Source organism: Jaculus jaculus, chromosome 15 (genome assembly GCF_020740685.1).
Source record: "Jaculus jaculus isolate mJacJac1 chromosome 15, mJacJac1.mat.Y.cur, whole genome shotgun sequence".
Taxonomy (NCBI): domain Eukaryota; kingdom Metazoa; phylum Chordata; class Mammalia; order Rodentia; family Dipodidae; genus Jaculus; species Jaculus jaculus.
The window spans coordinates 24927094-24950239 of NC_059116.1; the positions used below are offsets into that span (position 1 = coordinate 24927094).

A 23146-nucleotide genomic window follows, 5' to 3' on the forward strand; every position below is an offset into this window, starting at 1 on the left:
GGAAGATGCACTAGCAGCACCATGAGGCAGCATGGCACACACCCATAGACAACAGATGCCAGCGAGCGTGTGCACGCAGCAGCTGATGTTCTCACATCTTGCTGACAGCATTGTGGAAAGGCAGAGCTCTAGGAAACTCGGAACAGCTTTGTAAAGCCAAACATGACTCTATGATCTGACAATTCTACAAGTGACAAGAACGAAAATAGATTTGTTACAAGATGTCTATAAGAACAATTATAGCAGCTTTATGCACTATTTCCAACTGCAAGCAATCCAAGTGGCCTGCCACAGGGAGCAAAGATAAACAAGCTGGCTAGTGAAACGATGGCACTCCACTCACCAACACAAAGGGCTGAACCCTGACGTACAGGATAGGAGTGTCTTTCACAACTGTCACGCTGAAGGATCAAAGTTGACTGAAAATGTATCTATCATTATAAACAAATTAGGAAAAACTGAAACTTTGAACTTCTTCATTTGTAAGCATCAATAAAACCCTGCATGTTAGCATAAAGTATACTTTTAGGAAAACACAGAAGAACAGCAATTTTGTCTAGTAATCCTTTTAAATGTGTGATTAATGGAAGATGGCTACATTCTCCTAGCCATTTCTCCACTCAATCTGGGTTCTTATAAAATATGTAGCTTCGGGCTGGAGAGATGGCTTAGTGGTTAAGCGCTTGCCTGTGAAGCCTAAGGACCCCGGTTCGAGGCTCGGTTCCCCAGGTCCCACGTTAGCCAGATGCACAAGGGGGCGCAAGCGTCTGGAGTTCGTTTGCAGAGGCTGGAAGCCCTGGCGCGCCCATTCTCTCTCTCTCCCTCTATCTGTCTTTCTCTCTGTGTCTGTCGCTTTCAAATAAATAAATAAAAATTTTAAAAAATATTTAAAATATGTAGCTTCTAGAAAACGCAGTGTACATTTATCGGTGGATCATACAAAAATGGCAAATATATCTGTAATATTATGAAAACTGTTTGAACTTGTGGTCCTTGGAAAGAACCCTGAAAGGTCCAAAAGGCCCCACATGCTAACGCCACTGGTATGGACAGAGTCAGACAGTGGGCACTCCTTTTGCCCAGCATGTCTTTTATGTGCCAGAAATTCTGGAACAAGTTGAGAAAAAAAAAAATCTATCCACTCAACAAATATTGAGTAGATTTCAAGTACTATGATTGGTCCTGAAGACATGAGCAGGATGGATCAACAACATATTCAGGAATGCTGTTATGTCATTTTATAACTGTATCTGTCTCAAACTTTAAATGCTTTAACTTTCTCAAGTATGAGGGCTTGAAATATTTGAAAGCACTCTTACTTTAATAAGATAAAATTCAAAACATGAGACCAGGGGATGGGAACGGCTCAGGAGGTAAAGTGCTCATCTTGCTAGCTCGAGAACCTGAGTGTGATCCCCAGAGCCCATGTAAAATGCCAGGTGTGGTGGAGCCTGTCCACAATCCTGGCAAAGGGAAGGCAGACAGGCTTTGCTGGCCAGCCCGTCTAGCCTAACTGGTGAGCTCCAGGCCAACGAAACTCTATCTCGCAAGGACGGAGGTATTCTCGGATCCTGAACTTTGTCCTTCGCCATGCGTATACCCGGGCCTCCAACCCACCCACACACTCACTCACTGGCACACATGCATACAGCCTCGCATGCAAACATGCATATACACAACCACACACATGCATAAAAACAACCAAAATTCACCCTTAGCAGTTGACTTAACCATCTAACGGATGGATATGATTTTTCATTATCTTCCTTCTTGCTTTCCTTTTATTTCCTTCCTTCCCTTTCTGTCTCCTTCCCTCTTTCCCTGCCCCTCCCTCCCTTCCTTCTTTCTTTCCTGTATGGAGTTAAGGATGGAACCCAGGGTCTTGTACATGCTATACAAGTACTTTACCACTGAACTACAACCTCAGTCTTCTAGACACTTAAATCTGAAAGCAGAATTCAACTCAGTTTAATGTAAATCTGAAAGAGAACTGCAGTTTAAGTTGAATATAACTAGATTACTATTCTGAAGCAATGCTCTGTGAGACTACGGAAAACAAAGCTTATTCTCCTAAAGCCATAAGATTTATTCCCAATCTTAAAATACTATGCCTCAATCAATGAAATACTAAAACGGAGTTGTAATACATGGAAATTTAAGATATTTATAGTCACCAAGTATCTGCTAACGTTAATATACTCAGATCAGTGCAGTTCAAGCACTTAACTTGACTAACAAACTTAGCACTTGCCTATCCCCATCTCGGCAGATGCAATTTAGGGTGTTCTTAAATGACTAATAGTGTCACGTAGCCTCTACCTAGTTCCAGGTTGAATTCAGACACACAGGAATCACTGACTGCCCTCTGCATATCCACAATGTCCCCTGAAAGCCTAGTATGAACCAGTGTGACCACTTACTGGGTTGGCTGCAGGATGAGCTGGGAGAAGTAAAAAGTAAGGAGAGGAGCTCATGTTCTCTGGGATCTTAAGGAAACAGTTTTATCAGAGAAAATATGGATCAAAGGCACCAGTGCCCTTCCTGTCTCAGGCAAACTTACCTAAGCCTCCAGCAGCGAGCAAAGCTCGGAGGGCGAATAGGCACAACACACTGACTCCTCTCGGGGCTCAAGAGGAGCTGCAGCTATCTTATAAATGCAGTTTTGTTGGTGGCAGAGGTGAAAGAGGCTCTTCCTGACAACCTGATATTCTTGGATGATCTACTAAGAACTTGAACAAGCTCCAGCTTGATTAGGAGCCTGGCCGAAGCAGAGGTGAGGCAAGACCTAGCGCTCTCTCCGAGGTCAGAGTGCTCTGTGGACATGGTTGATCCTTCAACACAACTCTGAAGAAGGGCAGCTTTATTTTGCTGACCCTAAAGACAAGCACCTTACTCTCTCAATTTACAGTGAGGAAATATATGGAAATTATTTAACAGCAAGAAGAGACACAAAGATGGAATGAACAATAGTGCTCTTCCGCAATATGACTATGCCTCTTAGTAGCTCTGAGCCTTTGGATAACTTCCCTTAAAATCACCCTTTTTTCTCAGAATGAACATTAAGTTTATGATTTGCCTTTTTTTTTTTATGAGAGAGAACAAAGGAGTGGGGAGAGAGAGAGAGAATATTGGACACCAACGCCTTAGCCACTGCAAATGAACCCAGGCATGTGCACTACCTTGTGAGCATGCGTCACCTTGTGCATGTGGCTCACGTGGGTTCTGGGAAGTCAAACCTGGGTCCTTAGGCTTCACAGGTAAGTACCTTAACCACTAAGCCATCTCTCCAGCCCTTGATTTGCTTTTGAACTAGTTCAACATCCTGACTGACTGCTTTGCATCAAAGATAGGCTTTCCAGGGACAGAGCTGACATGCTGGCTCCTGCCTGCTCTGTGGTGTGTGACACCTTCAGGGTGTTCTCTGGTGTGTGCACCAATTACCCACCCCTTCCTTCTGGACTGCTCCAAGCACAGGGAAGTACCTGTGCAGACCCTCCTTCCTGAAGCTGGGTTCTGCTGAGAGAGGACACCACATTCCAAAATGCACAATGAGATCCAAGTGTTTACACCTGGCCTTCTGAGACATCCTCCCCATTTGTGTTATGATCTTTTTGTAATGGAAAATAGACAAAAGGTTTAATTTTCACTACTAACATTAACAGACTAAGCTGTTCCTGAGGAAAACCAGTTTCCATGAAAATGCTGCACTCCTCGGTCCTTTGAAGAATGCTGCTGTGGCAGGACGCTGGTGGTTCCCGGGATTATAGGAAGACCATGTTCTCCTTCAGGGTTGTTGAAGGAGAACACATTTGTACCACACATTTGTTTTTAAGTAGTGCGGCTTCAATGTGTACACATTTGCTTCTGGTTTGTTCAAGTGAACACAACTGGAAACTTAAAGAAAAGGCCTAGGGGACACGTTCCAGGGCCACTCTAGCTTGTAGTGGCACACCGACCCTGAGCCAGCTATCGGTGCCTATGCCCACTCTGGAATTCTGATGCTAACTGTCTATAAACTATTACAGAGAAGAAAACAGAAGTACATTAATTAAAGACTGGGACAAATTCCTTCAATTTCAAATTAGGAAGCTTTCCCCCATGCTCACGTATCCTTGTTATTCTAAATTACCTATTTTTTAAAAAATATAAATTTTAGGGAAAGAAAGTAGCCTCTTGAGTTGGAAAACATGATTTGAATGTAGGTCTTACCATGTCTTGACCAAGCCACATTTTCCGTGCCTCAATTTCCTAATCTATAAAATTTAGAATGTAATAAAACTTGCCTCCACCTATATTCAGAGATGTTTGGAGAATCAAAAAGTAATAGTAATCTGGGTGTGGTGGCTCGCACATTTAATCCCAGCACTGGAGAGGCAGAGGTAGCAGGATTGCTGTGAGTTGGAAATTCAAGGCCACCCTGAGACTATTCAGGTGAAATCCAGGTCAGCCTGGGCTAAAGCTGGACCCTACCTCAAAAAAGTAAAAATAAATAAAAATAAAAAAGGCATAGTTATAAAGGTGGGCTATAGTAGCATGTGCCTGTAATTCTAGGGCTGAAGAGGGGGAGACAAAGGTATCCTGCCATTCTAATCAATTTGGTGAGTTACAGCCCAATCAGAGATCCTGTCTCAAAAATAGATAGACAGGGCTGGAGTGATGGCTTAGTGGTTAAAATGTTTGCCTGTGGAGCCTAAGGACCCAGATTTGATTCCCCAGTATCCACATACTCCAGATGCACAAGGAGACACATACATCTAGAATTTACTTGCAGTGGCATGCTCATTCTATCTGCCTCTTCCTCCTTTGAAATAAATAAATAAAAGTTATCTGTAAAAAAATAGTGTAGACATCCATGGTTGTCCTCTGGTCTCCGCATGCACATGCATATGCACACACACATGCACCTTCACGCATATGAACATGCATGCACAGCATATGCACACACTATACATGCATATGTCAAAAAAGTGCCGTAAAGATCCCTTAGAAACACTAATTTATAATCTCAGTTTAGGCTTGTGCCATCATTACTAAACACAAGATTGTGGAGCGCTGTGCATCTGCAGTGGTAGACAGACACAGCTGTAGCCATTTACTGCAGCCTGTAATTTGTGGGTCTTGCTCAGAAGCAGCTGAGTCCTGGACACAGTGAATCTTTTCCAAGTCCAATCGAACCACAGGGCACAGGTGGACTCAGAAGAGGAACCACGTTAAGCCCTCAGTTCTCAGTCATCTTATGACTGTGGTCCCCTTTTACCTACTGGAAGTTTTGACCCTGGGCTTCTAGTGTTAGACGCAAAACACTAAGACACATTAGCCTAGCACTCTTGTGAAACACCCAGAGCTCCACAAGACCTCCCCAGTACCCCACAGAAGCCTGCTGTGCCCAGCCTTTCTCTCCCACCATGGTGCTTTGGCTCTGGGAAGATGGCACATCCCATCTCTAAGATCTTATTCAGAGTGGGTGCGTGCAGCCCTTTCTACGACAAGCCATGGCATTTGCTTAGATCAGTGCTCCATCACACCTAATTTGTACGATGCCTTCTTGGTTATAGCCATTTGCATTTCCACAGCTGACATACTGACACAGGAATCTTGGGGTTCCTTGTATGCCAGCACACCAATAATTTGGGGTGCTGCTGAATCCTTGTCTTATGAATTCAAAGAATGAAATCCATAGAGCAGAGGAGAAGGTTTAGAGAGATTTTCTTATAGCTTAAAGCTTTAGGAGGGGTCTTCAGCCCAGAACATGAGAGGGAGAACCTAAGACAAGGGGAGGGAGGCTTTGGAAGCCCTACGAGAGAAGAAGGCAGAGCTCTGGGCCAGGGAGGAGAAGCCCAGCTCCAGACTCGGGGTGTGGATTTTTATGAGGGGTGGCTACGTGAGGAAGCCCAAGTTCACGTGGTTTTTTTTTTTTTTTTTTTTTCCCCTGATGGCAGGAGTCTGGGGCCAGAAATTCTAGAAAGGGGTAATCTCAGGATGTCAATCTTTCAGGAAGGGAGTGATAGGATTCTCTAAGGGCCAGAGTATAAGGAAAGGTCAGATCCTTCTAACATTTCTGACCTGTAGTGAAGTGCAGGACGTACATATTCTCCTATAGACTTAAGAACAATTCCTGCACTCAGCCAAGAGAAAGCTATTCACTTTGGGGTCTGTTGCCCCTAAGCTGTATAGCCAATTTCTGTCTCTTATCAATATATGACCACACACACACACACACACACACACATCAATATATACTGCTCCATTTTTGGAGGGCAGAAGGGAGGGCAGGTGGGAGAGAGGGGAGGACGAGGAAGAGGGAGGGACAGAGAGCTCATGACCTGTGTGAGGTGCTGCCATACTCACAGGAAGTACCTTTGAGAATACCCGCTGCCGTATAATAGAGCTCACTATCAAATTCCAATCTTGGCTCCACCCTGCGCCATGTCACATGGTGCACTGACATGCTATTCCCCAGACAAGCTCATACCACACTATAGATAGATGCTCAGTGTGTTTTGAAAAAGCATTGTGTATTGACTGATTTTTTTTTTTCCAGGTGATCTTAAAGACACAAAGCCAGCGTACTTTCACAAACACTGAGATAGCCCGTGGTTTTTAAAGCAACCACTTCTGTGATTTATTAACCTTGCAAACCTTTCTTCTTATATATGTGTTTTCTGAAAAAGGAAAATTCTTCATGAGCTAACAAGCAATGAAACAGAATCTGAAGATCTCTAGGTTAGTCCCCAGAGGCAGTTTTCTCCTGGAGGCAAGGTTCAGATTGGCACAGTTCCAAAGGACATGAGACACACCAGTACATTTGTGGACAGCAAATCTCATGTCATAAGAACTCCAGATGCCCAATGTATGATGATTACAAACACAGACACAGTAAACAGATTAAGGCACATCATTAAAACTTGCGCTGAAAGGTATTTCCTAGTGTTCACAACCTGGTGCTCAGGTTTGAGTGCGGACAGGGTGGGAAGGGGGATGTAGGTGGGGGCGGGGGAGACCAATGGAAAGGGATGAATAAGAAGCAAACGGTAATGACCTATATTCATGAAAATGCCATAATCAAACCCATCATTTTGTAAGTTAACTAAAAAAATTAAAAAGTATTAAAAAGCAGGCATGTTTTGATATGTATTGAAATGCTTCTTGCTTTGACATTCTGAGGATTAAATGTGTTTATAAAGCAAACTTAAAATAGAAATTGGATATTTACCTAAGAGACTACAAAGGTCTAAGGATCAAAAGGAGAAAGTAATGAGACCTCTGTGTGGGGAAAAGCAATGTCAAGGGAGCAGGCAAGAGTAACAGAGCTCACGGCCTCTCCTCGCCTCTTGTTTACATGGCTGACAGCCTAACTTTGCAGCCAGCTGTGTGTGGAGCCCAGCCACACTTTCCTATTCCTAACAGAAAGAAAATGAAACAGCCTTAAAAAAATAATGGAAGTCAAGGGTAGTAGGCTTTAAATATAAAGTTTTTGTTTTTTTTTTTTTCTTACTTCACATTTACCAATAGGAAACTGTATCATTCTAAAACCAGTGCCTAGCACTCAGGAGGCTGAGACACACAGGAGGATTCCTGAAAGACCCTACCACATACAAGCAAACAAATAAACGTGTAATTAAAGAAAAGGGAAAAAACAAAACCACCTACTTTAAAAAAATATTTTATTTTATTATTTATTGGAGAGGGGGGTGAGAGACGGAGAAAGGGAGGGACCTCTAGCCACTGCAAACGAACTCTAGACATATGGGCCACCTTGTGCATCTGGCTCATATGGGTCCTGGGGAATTGAACCTGGGTCCTTAGGCTTCGCAGGCAAATGGCTTAACTGCTTAAGCCATTTCTCCAACTCCAAAACCACATACATTTGCCCTGAAATAATGGGCTTTCCTGTGTAAGCACATTAGCATTAGTGAGAAGCTCACTAACTACTGGGCACAGTCCACATCATATCATCATCACAACCAGCCAGCAAAGGTCTAGCTTGGTTGCTGTTTTACAAAAAAAGGTTGAATTCCCAAGAATGTACACCTTGCCTGAGGTTAGGAAAGCAATACCATCTGGGAATCAAACTGAAGCAACTCTGAACACTACACTTATATTTCCCCAGCATCTTTTACCTTTTTTCAAAGGAACATATAGCTTTGTGTAAAAACCAAGGATAGGTAGCAGTATTTTTTAACTTTTATAGTGTCATTTCTTAAGGTTTTATGGTAAATATACTTCTCACTGTGTGGTAAGAAATGGAAATTCTAAAAATTATTTTTCCTCTAGGAGAAACCTAGAAAAACATTTTACCTATCATCACATGGGAAAAGTTGTCTCCCTAATGATTACTGCACAGAAATTAAAAACTGGTAAATTCTACAAACCTACAGAAAAATGGGTAAAAAGCAGGGGTTAACATCAGTACAATAGCTAAATGGATATATTATGGCAACAAAGCTGCCCTCTTAATATTGATGTTTATGCCATATACTAAGGCTACTCTTGCTTTTTTATTTTTCTTTTGGTTTTTCGAGGTAGGATCTCACTCTAGCCCAGGCTGACCTTTGAGTAAAGAAAATTTCCTTCTCAGGTGGTGGTGACTACTGAGAAGACTCAAAGCCCATCAGTGCTGAGATGAACACACAGTGCAGTGTTCAGCACTAAGTGAGATGCCTCTATCATATCCTCCAAGGCTCAGAGGCCATTGCGGAAGAGGTGGCAGAAAGAATGCAAGAGCCAAAGGAAGGGGAAGAGTGTCTGCTCTTCCAGACACAAAGTGGCTGTGGCATTCATGACCTCACAGGGCTGTAGCTGCCTAACCAAACCTGAATAATGGGAGGTAAATAAAAATGATTACATCAAAATAGTTGGAAATAAAAAAAATGATGGCAGCAAACTAGTTATAACGAAGAAGAGACTCAGTGGAGGGGGATTGGAGAGAGGAGGGTGGTAGGAAGAGATTATAATCATGATATATTGTGTATATGTATGTCAATAAAGTTTTTAAAAAGTAGTAAAATACACTCTATTGCTCCCTTTGAATTTTAACCCACAGAAATGTATCACCAACTCAAAATCAGAGAATCATGTCTAGAATTAAATGTATACACTTACGCATTATTATTATTAGAGAGCAAGAGAGAATTGGTGCACCAGGGCCTCAGCCACTACAATCACACTCCAGATGCTTGTGTCACCTAGCGGGCATGTGCAACCTTACGCTTGCCTCACCTTTGTGTGTCTGGCTTACATGGGATCTGGAGAGTTGAACATAGGTCCTTAGGTTTCACATGCATGCACCTTAACCACTAATCCATCTTTCCAGCCCACATATGGGGATCAAACTCAGGTCCTCAGGCTTGTGAAGCAGGCCCTTTACCTAACAGGTGAGCCATCTCCCAGCCCTGGGAAGCTGTGCTTCACAGAAGAATTAACTCTCATGAAGGGCAGAAATGAAGCACCCACATTCTGTACCTTCTAAGGAAATCAGGGTATGGGCAATCATCAATACTTGCTGCTAAGGACATTAAGTAAAACCATGTCAGGCCGCATTACCGTGAGACAACGCTCCAACCAGGAACCAATGTCAACATGATAGAAATGAGCGAAAACCATATGCACATGCCTCCTAAAGGAGCGGGAGGTACAGCCTGGCAGTGGGGAAGTGCATGTGCACATGTGTATGTGCACGCGTGTGTGTGCATGTGGGTGTGTTTCTGAATGTGCCTCTGTGCATACACTGGCTCAAAGCAAAGTTGGGGTAAAAGACTATGATAAGCAACATCTCAGAAATGACACCAGCCTTTCCCCACTGTGGAATATACTACAGGGCAAATGATCAACAAATAAATGGCAAGAAAAGATGGAAGAAACAGGACACCCAGACAGATCAGCCACATGGAAAGTGTGGAGATTCTGGAACCTTAACAGATGACATTTCAGATCCCATTACTAAGACACATTAGGAGACATGCAGGGAAACTTGAATGCTAATTAAATATCAATGGTAATTTAAAAAGTTGTGTTTTTTCCTTTGCAGCAGCAAGAGCTCCTGACATGCCCACAGACACATGTCCCCCGACATGCAAATAAATACATTTTTTAAAAAAGATGAAAAGTACTCACTTTGGCTGCATTTATGCTAAAAGTTGGAATGCTACACAGATTAGCATAGTTCTAGTCTGCACATGCATGACATGCAAATTCTTGAAGGATACCAAGTATTTAAAAAGACTGGAGCAGACAGACTCACATCGCTAAAATGAACTTCCAAGCCAGGCACAGTTATAGATGAAGGGATATTTATTGAAGCTTACAGATCAAGGGGAAGTTCTATAATGACAGAAGAAGCTGGCCTATTTTTATAGGTCCAAGCAGAGAGACAGAAGCCACATGCCAACCCCCCCCCCAAAAAAAAAAAATCCAAGCAAGTATACTTCCGGAACTCCAGGAAAAGCTCCTGCACTTCATGTACCTTTAGACTAGAATTCCAAATCTACCTCCATACCTTAGGGCAGGACCCTAGGATCCACCCACAGTAACACCACCACCAGCCAGGCGGCTACAAATCTAAACAACAAACTTTAATAAAATACTGACTGTATTGGGGATCATCCATTCAAACTACCACAAGGACCAAGCTGAAGACATCCTGACCCTAGTCCATAGCAATGGGCTGCATACTTAGAAAATCACTGAGGATACCTTTTCAGTTGTTCTGATCACAAAACAGCAGTAGCAACCCCAAATCTGTACAAGGCAATACATGTAAATTTAGCTCTATTTAGCCAATGTACATATTTCAAAATATGTTGTATGTAATAAAGACATCTAATTTGTCAGTTAAAAGCTGTATCCTGGAAAATAAAAATGATACTCTTACATTTGCTTTATAATTCTAGGAAATGGGAGATAAGCAGTTTATAGATGGAACTAAGTTGGACACAGGATTTAACATAGAGTTGAATGATAGTATCCTATTTCTAAGCATATTTAAAATTTTCTGTAATCAACTTTTGAAAATGGGATCATACATCTGAAAATAGTACTTATTTTTCACAGCCCAATGGACACTAACTCATTAGCTATTCGTCAATTAGTTCAGTGATGCAGAGCTTTGCAGATTACGGCTGGCCTAGAAACTGCTCTCATCTGTGTGCAGTAAATATCTGTCGGGAGCACCTAGCACAAGTCCTTACAGTAGGCAGGTGTAGCTCACCATTGCTGACTTACACTAGGCCAGAAGTAGCAAAGATCCTGAAGACTTCTAACTGTGCCAAAGAGCCCAGGCTGCTGAGGCATTTCGGGGAGTGGGGAGGGCAGGATAAAGGAGGTGTGGCCTGTCAACCTAGTGTTAAAGAGGATAATGTTCCATGGAAGATGTCATAGTTACCCTGGAAGGATTCCTGCTGACCTTATGAAGGAAATGACTATGGGCTTATTGGGCCCATCCTGCCTTTCCTAACATACTGCAAGTGACCCACAGGCCTACAAGCTTGTTCCTAGAGAAGTTTTGAATGTGAACCCTCTTGACCAACTCCATCTGTCAGGTTGGCAACCCTTGTTTGTGGGAAGATGGATGTCCTGTAATTGGAGTAGCCTGCTAGGTTTTAGCCCACTGCTTCACCTCAGGCCGTCCCACTTACCAGACTACTCCAGGCTTCCTGTCGGCCCTGGCCTGCAAGAACCACTTCTACGCTCTGGCATCGGTCAGCCAACACCCGCCCACTTAACTGCCACCTAGAACAAGCATGTTTCTCCGCAGGTCCTCATCAACTTCCTGGCCGCCTATTCCCGAGTGCCCTGCCTCCTGGGCTGAGGACACAGCCTTGAGTCTCGTTTGGTAAGGGGCAGGGTCCATGCCCGAGCTGCCTGAGCTTCGGCAAGACAAATATGTACCGTGGGGCAGGGAATGGGGCAGTATGAGAAAGCAGACGTGGGGTCTCTGACTGCTCCCGGCTAGTCCTGTCTACAAATCTGGCTAAGTTTAGGCAACAATTTTTCCCTGATAGTTACTGAGACCTCTGAAGACCAGTGGCTTTAGTCCTCACAGAAAAGGGGGGTGCTCTATGCAGGGCAGCGGAAGATCTCAAGGTGGGGTACCTGTACTAACTCTGTTTCCTGCTGAGTGAAATCTGAGTCAGGATCATGTGTCCCACATCTGCAGGGAGGGACATCTTATGGCTGAAGTGGTTTCATTCCAGGGATGAGATGCATTCCAGGTTGAATACCTTACCACAATGACATTTTCTCAACATGTTCACACATCCAGGGAGAAGCTGTCTTAACCGGGATTTTCAAGCTCTTTGACTTCAACTTATTCTGAATTCTTCATACACAAACCATGTGCTGCTACAGTCCTCTCTCATTGGCTACCTAAAAACTCAAATCCGAGGCCTTCATGCAGGCCGAGTGACGGAAGCAACAGCCTGGACTGGTTGCCCAGCATTTCAACCTTACAACCCTTGAGGCTTTTGGTCACTTTCAAGTTAACAGACTAAGTGTGTGTAAGTTAATTCGAGTCAGATGAAGACCCACCCCCGTCATATTTCTTTATCATGTATGTTATTTTACTTTAGCTGCGGTGCATGCATGCAACCTGTGCATATGATGCAGAGTCCAGGGAATGTCAGATATTTTCTATCGCTCTTGTTTTGTTCCTTACTTCCCTCCTAGTCTCTTACTCAACCTAGAGTGCCGTGTTTTTTGTTTTTTGTTTTTTTTTTTTTTTTTGATAGTCTGGTTAATCACGGAACCCCAGAGATCTTCCTGCCTCTACCCCCTGAGCACTGGAGTTACAGATACGTGCAACTGTGGCCAGCTTTGTACGTGGGACTTCATGCTTATACCGTGAGCCCTCCTGTCTGAAGAGCCACCTCCTCAGAAACCCCCATCCTGTTGTGAAAAATCTTTCCCTGCTTCAGAATTGTAACATGTTACATGCTTGCTTCTGAAAGTACTTACATTGGGCCTTTTCACATTTAGGTGTTTGAGTTATCCTGACCTTGTAATAATGACTAGTCATCCCTTGGGATATGCAGGGCAATGACTCTAGGCCACCTGACCCAGACCTGAGAGTCAGGAGGAACTCAAGTCCCCTATATAAAAGGTGTCACATTTGCACAAAAGTTGTGCACAGTCTCCCATGTATGTAAATAACCTCTAGATTACTTTTAGTACCTAATGCAGTATAAATGTTATGTAAACATTTTTGTAATGTATTGCTTAGGAACAATGACATGAAAAAGGTTTGTGCATGTTTAATTTTTTTAAATTACTTTCACTATGTACTGGCCTAAATCCATGGACTGGGAACATGCAGAACAGAGGGACACTGTATATGAAATGATGACCCCTTTTCTCCACCCACAGTAAGTGCTTCTTTAAAGCATCACTTCCCAAACCATCCATGCCTCCCCCAACTCTCTGCTGGGCTAGCTTTACTTCATGCACCAGCTTTGCCCTGTTCCTCATTCTACGGGTCGATCTACCTTCCAGACATTTTTGAACTACTTTTGACATTAGGCAGGCAAATGCCATTCTTTCTTGTGATTTGTTTCTTGGTCTTGACTCTTCAAAGCCCTTTCTACTTACACATTTCAGAATCTACTTCCCAACCCTCCCCGCCCGAAAAAGACAGTTAATTTTAATTAAAGGTACATTAAATCTATAGTTCAAACTGGCAAGGATATGTTGTGACACTGCATTCCTTCCCAGTAAGCTTTGTTATTACCTTTTCTTCCTGGGCACTTTTTTTTTTTCCATGAGGGGCTGTCTAAGATTGATAAGCCTGTGATTTTTAACAGATGCTCTAAATGTTTCTTTTCCTCTAGTTTTAATTCTCTGTACATGGCTCACAGAAATATAATTTTGTATATAACAACCCTGGCAAACATTCTTACTTGCATAATTTTTCTCTGGGCATGAGGGATACAGACACACGTGTCATCTTAGGGTAATTATGATTCTGTTAATACTGAGGTTTTGTGTCCATGGCTCCCTCTAAAGCACAGAGGAAACGATCAAGCCTCCTGTCTCATTTCTGTTATTTATAAAACTATTTTAGCCAGGTTTGGTGACACATGCATTTAGTCCCACACTTGGGAGGCAGAGGCAGGAGGACTACTGTGAGTTTGAGGCCACCCTGAGACTATATAGTGAATTCCAGCTCAGCCTGGGCTAGAGGGAGACCCTACCTCGGAAAAAAAAAAAAAAAAAAAAAACAAACAAAAACCCCACCAATTTTATACCTTATCATCAAACCATTTGTCACTTTACACATTACAGAGGTTCTTTTCTACCTGAATTACTAAGATACTTGTGAATAATGAGTGACTAACGTTACTGAAAGTTATCTATTAGGAATGATCGTCTTTTCCTTTAATCTATGAATGCTATTAGTATAATGAGTGACATTTACAGAACTGACACATGGAGCCAACATTTCTAGACACTGACTAGTTTGTGGAACGTTAGTATCTTTTACACTGTTTCCAGCCACACACTTGAAACGAGTATCTATACCTTGCCACGCATAATTTGGCAAAAGCACTAAGATTCTATTAGAAGCAGGCTGGCGTGTCCTCTGGAACACCGCCAAGGTAGTAGCAAGCCTCATAAACAACTGACCCCGGCGTGTACACTAAATCACCACACATCAGCTTGGCATGGTTTGTCTCAAAATGAATGTAGTGAGATTTTAATCATTTCCATATTAAATTTCTGCTGGACGAATGGTTTCACTGCTTGAAAAAGGATTTTAAAACACTTGTTCTATTTTATCAGCAAAATCAATTAAGCTGCTTCCATAATTAGAAATGTTTCTCACTTCCCATTTAAAAATATCCCCTCTCTGCTTAAGTTTTATAATCCATATAATTCCTATCTCTCTTTCTAAATTTAATTGTGTATTTACCAGGGACTGATAGGTGGTATGGGGTAAGAGTAAATGCAAGATTTTTATTGGAAAATTATGTAAGTGGTATTTAATTTTATTTTATTATTAGAAAAAATACACAATAAATATGTGATTAGGCTAATTACCTATTACACATGAACTTTAGAACTAAAACATGAAGCTCCAAATAAATTTCACAGTCATTTTAGACTACATTTCAGCAACACCTAGGTTATATAGCAACATGTCTGCTTTTCTAAAAATCACCATAATTATTATCAATACAATTATTCTATGAATAATGTAAGTGCCTGCTGCAAACTGAGGCTCATGCCAACACAATTTAGGGATAAAGCGCTTGCCTGTGAAGCCTAAGGACCCCGGTTCGAGGCTCGGTTCCCCAGGTCCCACGTTAGCCAGATGCACAAGGGGGCGCATGCGTCTGGAGTTTGTTTGCAGAGGCTGGAAGCCCTGGCGCGCCCATTCTCTCTCTCTCCCTCTATCTGTCTTTCTCTCTGTGTCTGTCGCTCTCAAATAAATAAATAAAAAAAAAAGAGTAATGAATATGCCAACATTTCTCCTGAAATTAAGCTTTTTAAATATGTGTGACATACTACTATCTGACTGTAGAGGAACTTTATTTTTTTAAAAAGGCATTTAAAGGTCTCTTATGAGACTGGAAAGATGGTTCCGTGGTTAAAGGAGCTTGCTTGCAAAGCCCAACTTCCCCGAGTTCAATTCTTCTGTAAGCATGTAAGCATTCTGTAAGATGCACAAAATGGTGCATGTGTCTGGAGTTCGTCTGCAGCAATGTGAGGCCCTGGCATGCCCATATTCACACTCATTTGTTTTCTGTGTGTGTGTTTCAAATAAATTTTTTAAAATATTTTAAAGACATTTAAAAAATAAATTTACTTGCAAGGAGAGAGACAGAGAGAGAGAGAATATGGGTGTACCAGGGCCTCTAGCCACTGAAACAAACTCCAGATGCATGCACCACTCTATGCATCTAGCTTTATGTGGGTACTGGGGAATTGAACTCATGTAGTGCCTGAACTGCTGAGTCATCTCTCCAGCCTTAAAGACATTTTATTTTTTATTAAAAGTCTCTAGCTGGGTGTGGTGGCACATGCCTTTAATCCCAGCACTTGGGAGGCAGAGGTAGGAGGATCACTGTGAGTTCGAGGACACCCTGAGACTACATAGCAAATTCCAGGTCAGCCTGGGCTAGAACGAAACCCTATCTCTAAAAACAACAACAACAAAAAAAGTCTCTTATTGGGAGCTGTGGGGAAGGCTCAATGGTTAAAGGTGCTTGCTTGCATAGCCTCTCGGCTGGTTTCAATTTCTTAGCCACCCACATAAAGCCAGATGGGCATTCATTTGCAGTGGCAAGCAACCCTGGCTTGCTGGGTATGGTAGTGCACACCTTTAATCCCAGCACTTGGGAGGCAGAGGGAGGAGGATGGCTGTGAGTTTGAGGCCACCCTGGGAATACATAGTGAATTCCAGGTCAGCCTGGGCCAGAGTGAGAACCTACCTCAAAAAGCCAAAAAAAAAAAGAAAAAGAAAAAAAAAAGAAAAGAAACACTGGCTTGCCTACACACACATGCAAATTAATCCTTACAAGGCCTCCTAATAATAAAGCTACATTTAAAAAATATAAAGTTATTGTTTTCCATGTTTTAGGCTGCTGAGTTTTCTACTTTCAATCTGAATAACTGAAGAATGTTATAATTTTAATAAATGTATCTTATTTTATAAGTTTAACTTTTCTGGTTAGGTCACTATTTAATTGTATTTCTTTGCATTCTTCTCTAGTGACTTAACCTAATTTCATGTTTTTGAGCAACTTCAGTTTTTAGTATTGTAACATCCTGGGTATGACTGAGATAGAACACAGAATATATGAATATGGTATGATTAGTGCAAATGCCAAATGGCTACTGCCATGATCACAGCACATATACAAAGGGGCTTTTGGGCCTTGAAAAGGAGTAGCAGACAGCTGTTTGTTCCGAGTATAGTATACATTTTGATATTTTAAGAATTATAGCAGGAATTAATCAGGTTTGGAATGTTGCTTATTTAGTAGAGAGCTTGCCTAGAGTTCATGAAGTAATAGATTCAATTCCCATCACCACAAACTGGGGGCTGTTGCGGTGCCCACCAGATCAGGAGTTCAAGGTCATCCTCCTCAGCTACAAAACAAGACCAAAGCGAACATAGGCCATAGGATATATTGTCTGAAACACACATACATGCACGTGTGTGCGCACACACACAGACACAATCCATGCTATTTTTGACCTTTCTAAATGTTCACTTGTTCTTTTACTGAACAGCAAGATACATGCGTTAATAGTTAAATGCTGTCTTCTCCTTAGAGCATCGTGCCCTGCTAGTTTACCGCTAGGTATTTCACATCCTGGACACGAGCTAGTCCTGTACTCCACAGGAGATAACGGTAACTGCAGAAGGGAATTCGGAAAGAGAGGCATTCTAGCAACATCATGTGCAACAGTGAACTCCGTCAAATAACAGAACCCAGTAGAAGAAAGTTGTGTGCCCTAGTTAATTCCTAAAGTTCACATAAATTTTAAGATTAAAAATTTTAAAACTTTGATCTTCTAAGCATAAATATAAACTAAGACAATGTTCTTACTTAACAAGGGCAAGTCCACATAGAGAGGTGATGTGTCCATCTGTCCACGGGTGACACTGAGGCCAGCTGTGTCAGAGCCAAAGTGTCACACACAGTTTACAAGTGTAAAGCAAACAAAAGACTCTTTTGTATAAATTAACCATTAGTATCCCCTTACCCAGAAAAATGGCTTTTACAAAGACAGCAGGATATAGCCTCCATTCTTGATTTGACAGAACACTTTTTGTATGTGAATACCAGCATGCATATATGCCGCCGTGTCTAAAGTTGTTTGGACATCAGAAAGCTGTGGTGTTGCTTACATCTCATTCTGGGGACAATCTCTAGCAGTAAACCCATGGAGGGAATAAAGTTATTCTATTGATATTATCAGACAGTATAAAATGGATGTAGTCAGTAAGCTCTGGGACTTAATAACAGTCTTTGTTCAAATTTCACTAGATTTGTGTCAACGGAGCAGCAACATTACCATTCATTCTTATTAAAATCAACAGGATCAGATGACTAGGAACTGAAATAGCATTGGGAGGCAGAGTAATGAAAGATGGATGATGTAAAAGGGAACACAGCACTGGTGTCGACTGGGAGTTCTAAGAAACCCCAATGGATGCATCTATACATCCTCTGAAAGCCTGCTTCCCAAAGCCAGGCTTTGTCCCCACACCAACAGATGACATTCTTGTAAGGAAACAAGTCATTCAGTAAATTCTGTCACAGATACGGCACAGCAAGTGGTGCATCCCAACGGGGGGGGGGGGGAGGATGGAGAGAAGGCACACATTTTTCATGCACCCAAGCTGTATAGTAACAGAGCAATGGCAACTGCTAAAAAGCACCCTACCTGTGCTTCTTGATGCCATTGGAGAGCGCATCTCCCCCACCACAATCTTTTCCTTCAGACATCCTGTGTTTTCCACTGCCCAGGGTCACTTCGTCCTCTTCAAAGGAGTGTGCTGTCACAGCCTCTAGTCGGCTCAGGGACTGTTCGGACTCGGAATCTGTGGCAGAGCAGGTTCATGGTGAGTGCACTCAACTCTGATGAAGCCTTGGTCACAATGGCTATCTCCTTCTCTGTGTTGGGCTCGGAAATGCAAGCAGCCAACTTTGTCCCGTCACAACCCGTCTGCAACACCTCCTCAGGGATTTCAGAGAACCTGCTTCCTTCCAATGTAGCTCAAGTGGATTTATGAGACATATGTGCATATCAGTGTAGCTGCAAGTAGGCCCACTTAAAAAAAATTGCTTATTTGAGAGAGAAAGAGGAGATTAGAGAGAGGGAGGGAGAATGGGTGCACCAGAGCCTCAAGCCACTGCAAATGAACTCCAGATGCATGTGCCACCTGTGTATCTGACTTATGTGAGTAATGGAGAATCAAACTTGGGTCCTTAGGCTTTGCAGGCAAGTGCCTTAACCGCTAAGCCAGCTCTTTTTAAATTTTTTGAAAACTATTTTATTTATTTATTTTAGACCAATTTTATATGCTTTTCAATATTTCAGTATTTCCAAAGCTTTCCAAGGGTTATCCAATTCTGTAAGAAATTATATTTGCTGGTTTCTCCCTAATTTTTATTTTCTTCCCTCTCAAAGCATATTAATTATAATTTACCAAAAGGTTCCATTTTTAAAACTCATGTATGATGGAAATATATAGTAGCTATATTTACTAGCAGTTTAAAGTACATCAAATACTCTCATCACATAACTAAAGGCAACTTAAAACTACATTTAAAAACATTTTTCTAGTATGTCATTCTTTATATCCCTAGCCTCTGTATATCAATTATTAGGTAGGCATCCCTATGATGGAAATGTCACACTGCCAGCTGGCTTTGAGTTCCAAATGGAGCCATCTGCCCACTGGAGAATAACAACATGACTCATTTCTGTTCAGTCATGGCAGTTTGGGCACGTTCACCGTCTTCGTCGCCCTTGCGTAGTTATCTCCAGGATGGTTTGGGAAGGCCAGGCGGGATGGCAAGATGACTGACTAGTGTGCTAATCTAATCGTCTCATGGCTGTGAGGGGGCAGCTGGGATCTGAACCCACTGTTTTTTTGTAAATCTTCTGTGTAAGAGTTGGCATGTTTGTGCTGTGGCGTGCATGGACAGGTTGGAGGACAGCATTTTGGGTTGGTCTCTGCCTTCCACCTTGTCTCTCTCATTCTGACTGCTATAATGGCAGTCTCTGTGCTTGTGCGCTTCTGGAAATGTCTGTGACTCCCATCTGGCTAGGGTTACAAAAGCCTCATATGGTCTTTTTTGGGGAGCCTGAGGACTGAACTTGGATACTCAGGCTTGTCATCTCACCAGCCCTGAGCCCATTTTAATGACTCCTTGTTTAACGTTTTCTTTCAGTTCGAAACAGAAATCAGTATCCAAAACAATTATATGGGGGGGGGGGGGGCTCAGCTTTTATTAAAATGGAAATTCAAGATGATCTAGTAATTCCCATTTGATTCTCTCCTCACTTGTCTTTAGCTCTGGCAAAGAGAAGCACACATGTCAAACAAACTTCCCTAAACACACTTTCTCACAATCTGCCCAGTGTGTGTTGTAGCCGAACCCTCACTTGCTACATATGTATCAGGCTTAGAACATCTGAAATGCCATGAAACTAAATGACTGGGGACGTGCTTTTCCCCTAGTACATCCTAGAACATGGTCTAATGCATTTACTGGTACCACATTAGGTTTATTCAGAAAACAACTGCTGGACCATAGCACTGACTGCATAATCACTGGTTGGGTGGTGGCCATGCCTTATGCTCTGATGCTGCACTCTCTGAATGGCACGAGTGACATGTACAAAGATCAGACCCTCACAGGTCTGGGGAGATGCTCACTGGTAAAGTGCCTGCAGTCTGAGCATGAGCTCCCGAGTTCAGATCTCCAGAACCCATGTAAAGGTGGAGGCTGTGGTGCTAGAGGTTGTAACCCAGCAGCCTTAAGGTGAGAAAGTCAGTGACGTAATCAACAGGAAGCTCCTGGGCAGCTAGCCTGGCATTCACAGCAGTCACAGCAACGAACGGCTCAAGGTAGGTGGAAGGTGAAGACTGACACCCAACAACCAAAGCTGTCTTCTGACCACCACGCACTCCCCCACATGCACACACACACCAAGTTAAAAAAGAAAAAAGACTATAGCTGCGCCCTCCCATACTCCTCATAACAGGTAAATATACTAGCAGCCAGACCCGCCTTAGTCCCAGTTTTACTGTCCATGATTTCAACTACACGAGGTTGGCCATGGTCCAAAAAGACTACATAAGATACACAAGAAACCACGTCTTAAGTTTTAAATTGTGCATCATTCTGAGAAACGAGACCACCTCTCAGTCTATCCACCACGGTCTGACAATGATGAAGATTAACAGAGGGAAAGTGGTGCTTGGAAAAGAGAGGGAGGGGCTGCTCCCAGGGAGCCGCTAGGCAAAGCCATCCAGACGAAGAGGCTTGTATTACATTTTAAAACTTGTTTTACTTGAAAGATATTAAGAATTGAGAGTCAAGTAACTCTGTCTTCACTAGTACTATTAAAGATGCATTTGTAGTTTATAATTTAGATGTCAAAAAAAATCAAAGAGCAATCAAAAACCCTCAAGCATTTCTAAAACAGTACTATATATAGGAATATTGTGCTTGGAATTTAAGAGATACAAATTATGTGGAAGGAATCTGCCCACCTAAAATGTTTTTTTGTTTGTTTGTACTAAATGATGTACAGTTAAGAGTCAGCAAGAGAAAGTAAGAGCCTCCATGATGCAGAGATGGACATTTTACCAACAAGACGTCAGCATAGGAAATGCACCCCTGAAGAGCCATATCCTTCCTCTGCGTCACACACGCATGGGACACCGGACTTACCCCAGGGACAATGAAGTGAAGGTACCACAGACCCTTGCCTTCTGTGGCTAGCAACACCTGTCTGCACTGCCTGGGTCCTTTCCTGTCATCTCTCTTACAACCTTCTGCTTCTCTCTTTCTCTACCTCCTTTTTCATCACCCTTCCATTCTTACTTCTATTTTGCTCTCCAACACCTTCTCATGTTTAACAATGTTATCACCACCCTTCCCCTTCACCTGAAGGGCTGTGACAAAGGTCACTAATTACGTCCACGCTCCAAAGTTAAATGGCCATCTTAAATTCTGAGATACATCTGCCACCCCTGGCACTGCTTAATTCACTCCTCTTTTCTTGTATCATGTGCAAAGCACATGACAGTCAGAGAACAATTCAGATCTGACCCTGCCCATGGTACATCAGAAATATGGGCAACAGTGTATTTTTCAGGTGCAATATCAAAAATTACAATGGGGGCACTGGGTACAATGGAAGCATCAGTCCACTTTACAGCCAGAGAAGAGGATCAGGAAAAGGTTGTGGGTTGTGGCTACTGACGAGGCTAAGTAAGGCAGCGACGAGTAAGCGTGAGGGGAAGACACCAGAGTCACAATGTAGGTAGGAACTGTTCCAGGGAAAGGGCCAGTGTAGGGAACAACGAAGTGCTTGCAGAGTGCGCAGGCAGCCGCAGGACAGAAAGGATGCTGTGAAAGAACAAAGATGAATTAAAGGCCAGCAGAGGGTCAAAGAGGATGCAAAATGAAGCTAGGAATAAGGTAGTACACCACGTCACACCAGCATTCTATGCTCACTGCAGACAGTGAGCTTCTGAGCCTCAGTGCAAACAAGGGAGCATGATCAGTAACATGACAGTACCCGTGAGGTAAAATCCAGTTGTTCAAAAGCACAAGTCCACAGCACGGCATGGTGGGACGTGCCTGAAATCCCAGAGCTCAGGAGGATCCCTGGAGCCAACTAGCTCGCTAGATTAGCTGAATCTGTGAGCTCTAGGTTTAGTGAGAGACACTGTCTCAAGAAGCAAGATAAGAATGACTGAGGAAGACACCTGATGTTGACCCTGGGCCTCCATATGCACACAAACCATACACATATGCATGTACCCATACAACCATGAACATGCATACATACACATCCCAGAAAATCACCACCAGGAGTTCAGTTATTTCTCATTCTATGATGAATGCAGTATGAAACAGACCACTGTTACTGGCAACAGAGCCATTCTAATAAACTCTCTTTTTAGCATTAGAAACACCAGTGCATTTCCAGAGTATTACTGTTTCATATCTCACCACTCTCAAATAAATTCAAGCATGTTTAGCTAAATATGCAAGCCTCTCGCTATTCTCATTCCCCACTGCATTTCCCCCATAAAAAACATTAATGTCTCTAAAATAAGCACAAAGACCAGAAACTGTGAAGGTTTACTGACCACAGCCAACGCTATGCACAGAAGTGATTTTCAAGTCATGCAGTAAAGTAATTCAATAATAAACTTCAGTGCCTCTGAGTGATATATCAATCTTAAGACTGCGGGCTTTTCAATTTTGTTCCCGCATATCAGCATCAAATAGGCCAGCCTCTCCACTGCTATTGGTCAATATATTAATCCCTTAGAGAAAAACAAAGTATCACTGATGCCCTGGCTGGCATTATTGCATAGCAATCTAACCACAATGCCCATGCTTAAAAGAGTAAGGAGTGGGAGGAGGAGCAGGACTTGGTGAAACACATG

General features: G+C 42.6%; 1 protein-coding gene across 4 annotated transcripts in view; it reads right to left on the reverse strand.

Annotated features, from left to right (window-relative positions):
- Nucleotides 1-23146, reverse strand: part of Osbpl1a (oxysterol binding protein like 1A) — a 238528-nt gene that overhangs the window by 53512 nt on the left and 161870 nt on the right. For all 4 annotated transcript variants that reach the window (XM_004654838.3, XM_045134619.1, XM_045134620.1 and 1 more), the window contains one exon: nt 18391-18547. In XM_004654838.3, the coding sequence (XP_004654895.2) occupies nt 18391-18547 (157 nt within the window). The remainder of the gene's footprint in view (nt 1-18390; nt 18548-23146) is intronic.